A 12,292-nucleotide genomic window follows, 5' to 3' on the forward strand; every position below is an offset into this window, starting at 1 on the left:
CAAACTGAGGGTTCCTGGAGTGGTGGGGGGTGGGAGGGATGGGGTGGCTGGGTGATATACATTGGGGAGGGTATGTGCTATGGTGAGCCCTGTGAATTGTGCAGGACTGTTGAATCACAGATCTTTACTTCTGAAACAAATAATGTAATATATGTTAAGAAAAAAGGAGAAGAAGATAGCAGGAGGGGAAGAATGAAGGGGAGTAAGTCAGAGGGGGAGACGAATCATGAGAGACGATGGACTCTAAGAAACAAACTGAGGGTTGTAGAGGGGAGGAGGGTGAGGGGATGGGTTAGCCTGGTGATGGGTATTAAAGAGGGCACATTCTGCGTGGAGCACTGGGTGTTATGCACAAACAATGAATCATGGAACACTACACCAAAAACTCATGATGTAATGTATGGTGATTAACATAACAATAAAAATTTAAAAAAAATCCTGGAGCTGAAAAGTACAATAACTGAATTGAAATATTCACTAGAAGTTCATCAGCATATGTGAGTATGCAGAAGAAAGCATCAGTGAACTTGAAAATAAGACAATTGGAATTATCCATTCTGCACAGTAGAAAGAAAAAAGAATGGAGAAAAATGAAGAAAGCCCGAGATGAGTGGGATACTTTGAAGCACACCAACATATGCATTAAAAGGGTCCCGGAAGGAGGCGCTTGGGTGGCTCAGTTGGTTGAGCATCCGATTCTTGTTTTTGGCTCAGGTCATGATCTCATGGGTCATGGGATTGAGCCCAGTATTGAGCTCCACGCTCAATGGGGAGTCTGCTTGAAAGATTCTTTTCCTCTGCCTCTCCCCCTGCTCATTCGCTCTCTCAGTCTTAAATAAATAAATCTTTAAAAAAGAAAAAAAAGTCCCAGAAGGAGAAGGGAGGGCAGAAAAAATGTTTGAGGAAGTAACGGGGAAAACTTGAAATACGTAAACCTACACATCCAAGCATCTGAAGGACAACCAAGCAGGGTAAACCCAGAGATCCACACTGACATGCATTACTGTCAAATCGTCCAAACCCTAAGAAAAAGAGCTAGTTTTAAAAGCAGCAAGAGGGAAGCAACGCATCATATGAAAAGATCTTTAATAAGGTAAATGGCTGGTTTCTCATTAGAAACAATGGAAGCCAGAAGACAATGGGGTGATGTAGAAAGAAAACTATCATCCAAGAATTCTGTATCTGGCAACACTGTCCTTCAGAAACGAAAGGTATTAAGACATTCCCAGAAAAACAAAAGCTGAGTGAATTCATTACTAGTAGACCTGCCCCGAAGAAATTCTGAAAAGACTCCTTCAGACAGAAACGAAAAGACACCAGATGGTAACTGGAAGCTATAGGAAAAGTCAACACTAGTAAGGATAACTTCTTAGGTACACATAATAACCTGTGTTATTGCACTTTTGGTTTGGTTTGTAACTTCTCTCTTTTGGCTATCTGATTTAAAAGGGGACTGTATTAAACATAATTATAAATCCAAGTTAATAGCATGTATGGTATAAAATGTGACCTGTGACAACAAGAATATAAAAGGAGGGGATAGAGATATATATAGAAGCACAGTCTTTGCATACTATTGAAACCTTAAGTTGGTATTATTCCAACAAGGTTATTATAAATGTAAGGTGTTCCCAAGGTAACCACTATGATAATTTTTTAAATATACAAAAAATAAGAATAAGGCACTCAGAATGGTGCACTAGAAGACATAAACTAAATACCAAAAAGGCGGGAATAGGGGAATTAAGGAGTGAGAAACATATAAGACCTACAGCAAACAAATAGATAAATGCAAAAGTAAGTTCTCATTTATCAGTAATCCCGTTACAAGTAAACGGATTAAGGTCTGCCATCAAAAGACAGTTTGTCAGATTTCACTTAAAAAATAGGATCTATGTATATGTTGTTTGAAGAGACTCACTGTAGATATAAAGACAGATTGAAAGCTAAAGGATAGAAAAAGATATTCTATGTAAATAATAACAGATTTATTATTATTTTCAGACAAAATAGAATTTAAATTTAAAAAGTTACAACAGAGAAAGAAGGATATTATATATTGAGTTAAAAATTCAATATAGCAAAAATATGTAACAGTTGTAAACATATACAGCCCAAAAATATATGAGGCAAAACTGACAGAAAGATAAAGAGAAGTAGATATTTCTGCAATAATAGTTGGAGACTTTAAAATTACCCTTCCTTCAATAATGGCTAAAACAACCAGACAGGATACAGAATTGGGGTACTTGAGCACCTATAAACCAATTAGATCTAACATACATTAGGACACCCCACCCAGCATCAGCAGACTACACATTCTTCTCAAGTACAAATGGAACATTCTCCAGGATAAACCATATGTTAGAGCACCAGACGAGTCTTAGTAAATTTTAAGATTGAAATCATACAAAGTATCTTTTCTGATCACAGTGGAATGAAACTAGAAATCAGTAACAGAAGGAAAACTTTGAAAAAAAGGCCAACAGAAATAAACTTTTAGCTAGATTGACTAGGAAAAAGGCAGACTCAAATGGCTAAAATCATAAATGAAAGTTGCTGTGGCCGAGGTCAAAGAGGTTGTTGCCTGTGTTCTCTAGGATTTTGATGGATTCCTGTCTCACATGTAGGTCTTTCATCCTGAACTTTGAGTTTATCTTTGTGTATGGTGTAAGAAAATGTTTCATTATTCTGCATGTGGCTGTCCAATTTTCCCAGCACCATTTGTTGAAGAGACTTTTTTCCACTGGATATTCTTTACTGCTTTGTCGAAGGTTAGTTGACCGTCAGGTTGAGGGTCCATTTTTGGGTTCTCTATTCTGTTCCATTGATCTATGTTCTGTTTTTGCATACCACATCTTTAACCACATCTTTATCCATTCATCTGTCGATGGACATCTGGGCTCTTTTTATAGTTTGGCTATTGTAGACATTGCTGCTATAAACATGGGGGTGCAGGTGCCCCTTTAAATCAATGTTTTTCTGCCCTTTGGATAAATACCTAGTAGTGCAATTGCTGGGTCTTAGGGGAGCTCTATTTTTAACTTTTTGAGGAACCTCCATACTGTTTTCCAGAGCAGCTACACCAGTTTGTATTCCCACCAACAGTACAAAAGAGTTTCCCTTTCTTCTCATCCTCACTAACATCTATTGTTTCCTGAGTTGTTAATTTTAGCCATTCTGACTGGTGTGAGGTGGTATCTCATTGTGGTTTTGATTTGCATTTCCCTGACTCCCAGTGATGTTGAGCATCTTTTCACATGTCTGTTAGCCACCTGGATGTGTTCTTTGGAAAAGTGTCTATTCATGTGAAAGACAGATTTTTATTTTCTCAGTTCTGGGGGCTAGAAATCTGAGCCCAAGGTGTCAGCAGAGTTGGTTCTTTCTGTGGGCCATGATGGAAGGATATTCCAGGCCCCCCTCCTTGGTTTGTAGATGGCTCTTTTCCCTGTGTGTTCACATCATCTTTCCTCTGTGTGTCTGTGTCCTAATTTCCTTTTCTTTTAAGGACACAGTCATATTGGATTAGGGCCACCCTAATGACCTTACCTTAATTACCTCTTTAAAGACCCTATCCAAATATGGTTACATTCTGGAGTATTAGGGGTTAGGATTTCAAAGTACAAATTTATTTTGAGGCTGTGACATAATTCAGCCCATAATAGAACTAAATGAATTTAGCAAAGTTGCAGGGCATGAAAACACAAAAATTTCTATGTACTCTCTATGTATTTCTATGTACTCTATGTATTTCTATGTACTCACAGTGAGCTCTCCAAAAACGAAATTTAAAAACAATTAGAATAGCATTAAGAAGAATACTTAGGAATAAATTTAACCAAGATGGCAAAAGATATGTACACTGAAAACTTTGAAACACTGTTAAAAGAAATAAAGGAAGAGCTAATTAATTGGAAAGACATTGCCTGTTCATGGATTAGAATACAGTATTGTTAAGATTTGGGATAAATCAGTGTTGGTAGAGGGAGAATTAAATCTAATGCAAAACAAGGTACTCTTTAATTCCATAGAAAATTAAAAGTTCATGAGAGTAAAATAACCATTGTGTACTATGTAATCAGATGTGAATAGCTTAATTAAAAAAATAGCTTTACTGAGATAGAAGACATATACTATATAGTTAACCACTTACAGTGTGCAATTTAATGGATTTTAGTATCTTCACGGAGTTGTATGCCCAGTACCAGTCACTTTTAGAACATTTTTATTGTCCCAGAAAGAAACCTGGCACCTGTTAGCAGTCCCTCCCTGTGTTCCTCCATCCCCTCACCCTTGGCTCCTGGCAACCACTAATCTACTTCCAATCTCTGTAGATCTGCCTGTTGTGGGCATTTCCTGTAGGTGGCATCATTTAGTATGTGGTCCTTTGTGACCAGCTTCTTTCTCCTAGCGTAAGCTAGTTTTCAAGATTCAGCCTTGTTGTGGCACATGCCAGTCCTTCATTTCTTTTTACTGATGAATAATAATCCATTATATGGATAATACCATGCTTTATTTATCCATTCATCAGTTGACAGACATGTGGATTGTTTCCACTCTTTGGGCCATCATGAGTAAAGCTGCTCTGAACATTCCTGTACAAGTTCTTGTGTGGACATAATGCGATCCATTTTCTTGTCTATCCCTAAGAGTAGATTTTCCAGTTAGATGCACCATTTTACCTTCTCAGCAACAGTATATGAGAGTCCCAGTTTCTCCACCTCTTCGCCAACACTTGTTATTGTCTGTCTTTTTGATTATGGTTATCTGTAGTGGGTTGAATGGTGACTCCCCAAAAGATATGTCCACAGCCTAATCCCTGGAACCTCTGAATGTGAACTTGTTTGGAAGCAGGGTCTTTGCAGGTAGAATTAAGTTAAGAATCTTGAGATGAGATCATCCTGGATTTTCTGGCCCTATACCCAAGGACAAGTATCCTTATAAAACAGAAGAGGAGAAGACCATGTAAAAACAAAAGCAGAGATTGGAGTTATGCAGCCAAAGTCAAGGAGTACCTGGAGATACCAGAAGCTAACAGAGGCAAGGAATTATCCTTTTAGAGCCTTTGGAAGGAGCCTGGCTGTGCGGACACCTTGATTTCAGATTTCTGGCCTTTGGAACTGTAAGAATATAAACTCATTTTGTTTTATGTCACCACGTTTGGGGTAATTTGTTAGTGCAGTGCTGGGAAACTGATACACCAATATAGTGGTGTCTCTTCAGTTTCCATTTGCATTTCCCTGATGACTAATGATTTTAGGAGTCTTTTCATGGCCTTATTGGCTAGGTGTACATCTTTATTTGTACAAATGTCTATTTAGATCCTTCGCCCTTTTAAAAATTGGGTTGTCTTTTTATGAGTTCTAAGAGTTCTTCATCCAAGTCTCTTATCAGAGAGATGATTTATAAAAATTCTCACCCATTTGGCAGGTTGTCTTTTGACTCTTTTGATGGTTTCCTTTGAAGCTCAAAAGTCTTTCATTTTGATGAAATCTACTTTATCTTTTTTTCTGTTGTGTTTTTGACATCACATTGAATAAACTGTTGCCCAGTTCAAAGTCGTGAAGATTTATGCTTGTGTTTCCTTCTAAGAGTTTTATGAAAGTTTTTAGCTTTTACATCTAGATCTTTGATCCATTTTGAGTTAATTTTTGAATAGATGTGAGGGAGGGATCCAGCTTCATTCCTTTGTGTGTGAATATCCAGTGGTCTATGAATAGCTTTGACTTAGTAAAGGAAACACTGATAATTGATCAAGTGGAGAATAAAACTATAATCGGGAGGATGGGGGGTGGTGGGTGGGGCAGGAAGGGTGTCCAGTGAGTGGTAGGGTCTGGAAAAGAAAGGGAGTTAAATCCTCCTCTCCAGTAGAGGCAAGTCAATAAAGCCTAAGATGGAAAACTCAAGAAGTAGCAACATAAGCATGTTATTTAGAAACATGGAGGCAAATAAAAGAGGTGAAAGCAACCCAGAGATGCTAATTTAGCAGGTTGGGCGTATGCCACCCCACCCTAGGATTCTAATGAGCAGACAAGGTTGTGAACCATTGATCCAGAGGTGCTGACTTTGGCCAACCCACGGGCATTTTCTCTTGCCCACAACTCATTTACAAAGTATGTAGTTCTAGAAGGAAAAAGAGTGCTTACTATGGTATTATTAAGCTGACAGAAGAGGAGAAAAAGTGGAAATACCTTAATGTCTGAAATCTGCATTTTGTTTAAGACAGGCTTCAAATGGTAAAGGATTGAAGAATAAAATGAGACCAACAAAATAAAATCATTTCTAAACCAGGCAAAGACCACTGCAGCACTGATCTGCTGATCCAGCAGTAGGAAAACATACTCTTAAAAAAAAAAAAAGTGAAGCAGTTACCTCCGATTGATTGAAATGGGCATGGGGAGGCAGATATTGTTGTTTTCATCATAGAGTTTCAAAAATTACATCTAATAATTGTGCATAATTTGATAAATTAAAAAAGAGACAAGCAATAACAGATTCTGAATAAGGAGAACAATGGGGAGACGGGCCCTACTAGATACTAAAGTTTATCATATAGCTGTAGTAGTTAAAATCGTGCCATAGTGGCGTACAGGTGGATGGAAAGATGAGTGGAACAGACACGAAACCTGGAAATGGATTCAAATGCTTAGAACAATTCATGATAAAGGCGGTATTTTATTTTAAATCAGTGGGAAGAGACATTCATTTAAGGGTGTTGGAACAAGTGGATGGCCATTCAAGAAACAAAGTTAGGTCCACACTTCACACCCACTTTGAACCAAAAGGACCAAAGATTTAAATAAAATAAAATCTTCAAAGTACTAAAAGGAACCCACACACAGAGCACAAACTGGAGAAAGAAGCAAAGGGAAGTGGGACATGTGAGCAGAGTGGCACGGGACAAGCCAAGAATAAACTTGCTGTTGGGAAAATCTTGTTTGAAACCCCAGAGGTTTCACCATCTCTTTTCTTAACCTGTATTTTAGGCAATACTATCTGTAACATGATAACAGCTACAGAGATTGAAAAGTTTGTATTAAAATGTGTGGAAGAGTTTGTTTCTCTTCTGTTAAATACAAGTTAGATGTAATGGTTTTTATTACAAGTAACTGTGCTCTATGATATCTTTTAAATAAAAATTTCACTTTATTAGCTATGCACCAATAGTTGATACTTCCCTAACATTCAAAATATTTATTTCTGGATGGTGGTTTTTTTTTTCTTTTTTTACTTTCTTTGTGACTTTCTGCACTGCATTATTCTTATTATAACCTTATATTGTTTTTATAAAAACATAATTCAAAATATAAAATACATAATCCTATTAAAGAACAAAGAATCAGTATTTATATCCTTCCACTGTGGATTTTAGTTCGGAATTCATTTCTTATCCTGGCAGCAGACATGAATCCATCGCCTTCTGTATGGAGTGATTAGGAGAAAGAGGCTGGGACCATGTAGCCCCACAAGTAAAGAACCTTTTGCACTTTGTCCCGGTTCCCAGCTGACCAGGCCAGGTTGAGGAGCCTTACAGGTGCACTCAGAGCATGGAGGGAGCGCTCTCAAGTAGCAGAGGTAGTGTTCTTTTTTTTTTTTTTTATTTGACAGAGAGAGAGAGCACAAGTAGGCAGAGAGGCAGGCAAAGGGAGAGGGAGAAGCAGGCTCCCTGTCGAGCAGGGAGCCCGATATGGGCCTTGATCCCAGGACCCTGGGATCATGACCTGAGCCGAAGGCAGATGCTTAATAACTGAGCCACCCAGGTGCCCAGAGGTAGTGTTCTTAATGTCCATGAATGGCTGGGACTATTTTATTTCTTCTGCTTTCCCTAGATGTGGTGTGACTGTGAACCTTGTAGGCAGGTTGTAAGTTCACTGAAGCAGAATCTGTCTTTATTTACCTTCTCAGGTGCCACAGGGCCTACTGCATTGCCCTGGACAGCAGTACTCTAGAAATGTTTGAAAATGGAATTTGATTAATTGGGAGATTTTTTTTGGACTGACAGAAAAAAAAATGTCCACACACTTGTGTAGCTGGTATTTTAGGAATGGTGGCCCAGATGCTCCCATCAGACACATAAGTCGGGATTATGAAACTTTAAATTTATGAAAGCTGTTCTAGAGATGATCTCTTTATATAATTAAAGAGTGTATCAGGGAGTGGTTTTCATAGACATTAATCTTGGCCTCTTTCTCCCTTGTCTTGCAGGTGTATCATACTTTGTTCTGGCCTCTTGAATGGACAGTGGCCAGCAGAGACAACAATACTTGTTATGCAAAGATAATTTGCAATAAATTCGACAATGTACGTAATATGATTGGATGCTAAAAAGCTGTTTATTTTAAACTGTTGCTTTTAATCTAGTATTTGGGTTTGAACGATCTCTTTAAAGACCGCTTTCAGGGCGAGGCAGAAATCCTTCAAATTGTTACCAAGTCCATGTGTTTGTGGAGGTTGAACACGTGACAGATTATAATGGAGGCTCACTAATAGTCTCAAAAAAAAAAAAAAAAACCTGTTGAAAGTTGTCTCTTCCCAGAGCTATCTAACTTGGCAGTTTAGAACCAGATGATCTGTGAAAGTTTTGGTCATCAACTAATAAAATGTGTGTGCCTTTTGTAAATTGACCAAATGTGTGTCAGAAGCCTTTAGAAAGAGATGTTTGCACAAAGTGAAAACTAGTTAATTAACTGATTCCTAATGAAGGCTTTCATTAAAGAAGAATCAGTGGGGTGGAGAGCCGGTGGGTGGAGGCTCTCTGCCTTCCCCGTTCTTGAGGTGAGCATGAAATTGATAATAGATGCCTTCATTATTGTAGTTGAAAGCACAGGTTATTTATGACTTGTTTTGTAAAGAACACTGAGTGTAGAAAGCAGTAGGACTTGGTTCTTCCCTTTTTAAGAATTTATAACCTGGGAGATGAAACATAAAATTAGGTAAATGTGAACAGCGACAACTGATATTTGTATGAAGTTTACAAATATAATGGTCATCTTCTCTCTGAATATATCGAATTCTCAGTGTAACAGAAAACAGGTATCACAGACTCATGGCCAGTTAGCAGGTGCCCCATTGCCTGAGCGGTGAAGGTACCCAGAGCTCTAGAACTTAGTCTCTTGGCCGTTGCACAGGTGTGCAGGGCAGTGAAGGGGATTACTGGTCAGAACGCCCCAGAAATGCCGTAGGGCTGTGACACATTCCCAGCTGTGCTCCCCGGGGGTGGTGCCAGCTGTGGGGTGCTTGTCCTGACTCTGGACATGAGTGATATGAGCTTACCGTCATGCCAGCTGCAGGTGGCCTTTGCAAAGGGAGCAGGCGGAGATGGTCTGCACGCACCACCGCCCCCCAGAGTGAGCGGGATTGGGCTCAGATTGGTAGAGCCCCTGCGGAAGCCAAGATATTTCTGATCTCTCGACAGAGGTGTTGACTGGTGGGCCTGGGGCAGAATTTCAAGGTCTCTCCACCCCTCTTTGGACATCTTCTGCTCTGTCCCTTGCCACTCCCGCCACTTAGCCTCCACTGCCCTTGCACACTTGCCCACCCTCCACAGTAGAGCTTGCTCCTCCTTTTACCCCCATCCAAACTGCTACTTCTAGAGTATCGCCCTGGTACTTCCTACCTTCCTGTGGCTATTTGGCAAAAAGGGTGAATGAGGTTTGCCCTCTCACAGGACCTGCCTTCATTTTCATTTGTAAGGGGAGATTTTCATCAGAGGTCCTTTGTCTCTCCGGGCTGCCCCCCTTTCCCCACTTTGCTGCATGATGCCCCATCTCAGAGATTCCAACTCAGGAGCCTTCTGTGGGATCCCGAGAACTCCCACTTTTCATGCACAGCTCCCGTGGCCTCTGATGGCCAGCCCCCTGAGAAATGCCGCTCCAGGGGCTCTCCTGTGAGTGCCCACCAGTAGATGTGCCCGAGGTCGTGTGCTCTTTGTTCTTTCTCCAGAATGTGGATGGCAGAGGTCTCTCTCCTGCCCTTCTGCCTTCTCTCTCTTATCTGGTGAGCATTTTCACTATTGAACATTAAAATGAAGACTAGAGTCTGGTGAAAAAACACTGGACAGCCTAAAATGCAGTGTTACCTTGGAAATATACTTTGACTCTTGCTTCCTGTCTTGGTGGGTCTGCTCATGCCCTGCGCCCCATCCCTCCCTATGTGCAGACCTGGGTGGAAACCCCGCTCTGGCCACTCCTTGATCTCTACTTAGTTATGTCAGGAGCCGGGCAACTTGTTTACTGGGCCAGGAACCACTACCTTTCCAAACCCTGATGCCCTAGAATTATTCCAGCATTGGACTTTAATTCAGATTTGTTGGGTTGTTGTTTAGCACTATCTCAGCATAATTTGGAAATTTACATCATGCTAATGAACTCCTTCATGCAGTGGGTAAATTGCTTGTTCTAGTAAATTTGAGTGCAAATTAACTCTGGATGTGCATTTACTGGCTCATTTAACAGATTCTTACAGTGGTTCAGTTTCATGATAATGTTCTCTGCTCAGTTCAACATTAGAGTTCTTTTTCTGTAGTAGCTGCCGTAAATATTAACTGTGAACTTGCAATAAATAGACTTCTATTCAGATCATGAACCTACTGGGCTTCTCTTTCTGATGTTTGCATATTCAAGTATCGGGTGATAGGATTCCATGTTCTTGGACCGAATGCCGGTGAGATCACCCAAGGGTTTGCGGCCGCAATGAAATGTGGGCTCACAAAGCAGCTACTTGATGACACCATTGGAATTCATCCCACATGTGGTGAGGTACGGAGATAGGTTTGTGTTTTTACTGATTTCAGTTGGTGTAGTTTGGAAAAACTATTCTAAAGCACATCGTCAGAAAGATTTTGTATTAGTAACTGCTTCGTATATTTTAAAGGTTAACCTAGATGTAATATTCAAAACGTGTTTTCTTAAAGCAATACTGAAATATTGATGGCTAGATATAAATGTGTTTGGTTTCCTTCCTTTCGAACAGGTGTTTACAACTTTGGAAATCACGAAGTCGTCGGGACTAGACATCACGCAGAAAGGCTGCTGAGGCTAGCCCCGCTGCTGTTTGGTTTTCCTTGTCCTATTCCCATTTCTCTTGAAGATAAGAATGCCCCCCGGGTAAAGTGAGTCGGTGCTCATGCACCTGCTCTCCTGCACGGGGCCCAGTGCTGGACTTCCCTTCCCAGCACAGAGATGAGAAAGACGAGGAGGCAGGACGGCAGCGGGCGTGTGCTCAGCGGGCTCGGCTTGGCTGGGAGAGGCAGTTGGGCTGCCTCCTTGACGTTTTAGCTCGGAACCCGTTGTGAGGTGAGCTAAGGCCGATGCTCTTCCATGTCAGAATCGAGCTTCCCTCCGAAGGACCTTGCAAGCGCACAACTAATCCAAGTTAACTTTTCTGGTTGCTAGTGTTTTTATCCCCTTGCTTTGTTGTTTCTCTGAAAGTGTTTTCTCAGTGTCGAAGCTGACTGTAAAGTGGTGAGCCTCCAGTATGTGGGCCTGGAATTCCATGTGGTCACTGGTGTGCGGTGTCCTAGAAATGCCGTCGCGTAGCTGGCCGTGGGCGTGGGTGCACGAGTAGGAGGTTGCGCACACTGTGTAGAGTTCAGTCAGCCGGATCCAGCGTACCCACCATCAGACTCCCGCCTCGTGCCTCACCCTCTCTGGGTTCCCAGTGGCGACAACCTCGGAGTCCTCTCTTATTAGTGTCTCATGTCAGAGACACGCTCGAATTTCTTCTCTACGTTGATCTTAATAATATTAAAAAGTTTTCAATACTGTATGATGTGAAATCTAATGAACTTAAAGCTCTTTAAAATGATTCAGTCTCTTTAAAATGAATTACAGTCAAGTTCAGTAAAGGGACAGGTGATGGGAGATTCTATTCGAATCTGCACCTGTCAGCATCTAAGAGGCCCTTGAAGTGGGGACCTGTCCAAGGTCCTTTTGGAAAATCCGTTGTTTTCTTGGGTGCACATCACAGAGCGGCCAGTGCAAGGAAGACAGCCAGTGCTCTCCTGAGCCGGCCGTGGGCCATGGGCCCACTGTCTTAGGGTTGGATAGGTCTGTGGTCAGAATTTCTAATCAGGGGTTTCAAATGAAAAATTTGAGGCCATTCAGCAGCTGGGGAACACCATCTGTAGATAGAGCCTTTTGCTCCTCTCTCCGGAGGCAGGGAGGGAGTGGAACAGGCCTGGAGTGGGGAGGGGGACCCGAGGACCTGACAGAGGATCCAGTTATTGTGTTGCCTTTTTATTGGGGAGAGAAAGATACAAATATAACTCTGCAAAGTAAAGCTGGTTGTTGCA

The 12,292-nt window shown here is 41.0% G+C and overlaps 1 protein-coding gene across 5 annotated transcripts in view; it reads left to right on the forward strand.

The window, feature by feature from the left end:
* Nucleotides 1-11,764, forward strand: part of TXNRD3 (thioredoxin reductase 3) — a 70,542-nt gene extending 58,778 nt beyond the window's left edge. For 4 of the 5 annotated variants that reach the window (XM_025860283.2, XM_073889870.1, XM_073889869.1 and 1 more), the window contains 3 exons: nt 8,206-8,301; nt 10,623-10,757; nt 10,972-11,764. In XM_025860283.2, coding sequence (XP_025716068.1) covers nt 8,206-8,301; nt 10,623-10,757; nt 10,972-11,034 — 294 coding nt within the window. In that variant the 3' untranslated portion in view covers nt 11,035-11,764. Of the gene's footprint in view, nt 1-8,205; nt 8,302-10,622; nt 10,758-10,971 lie in introns of those variants that run through there. The other variant, XM_073889872.1, reaches the window with a different exon arrangement.
* The last annotated feature ends 528 nt before the right edge of the window (nt 11,765-12,292 follow it).

The sequence above is a fragment of the Callorhinus ursinus genome, unplaced genomic scaffold (genome assembly GCF_003265705.2).
Source record: "Callorhinus ursinus isolate GAN/ISIS: 27379988/994484 unplaced genomic scaffold, GSC_fseal_2.0 scaffold119, whole genome shotgun sequence".
In the NCBI taxonomy this organism is placed as follows: domain Eukaryota; kingdom Metazoa; phylum Chordata; class Mammalia; order Carnivora; family Otariidae; genus Callorhinus; species Callorhinus ursinus.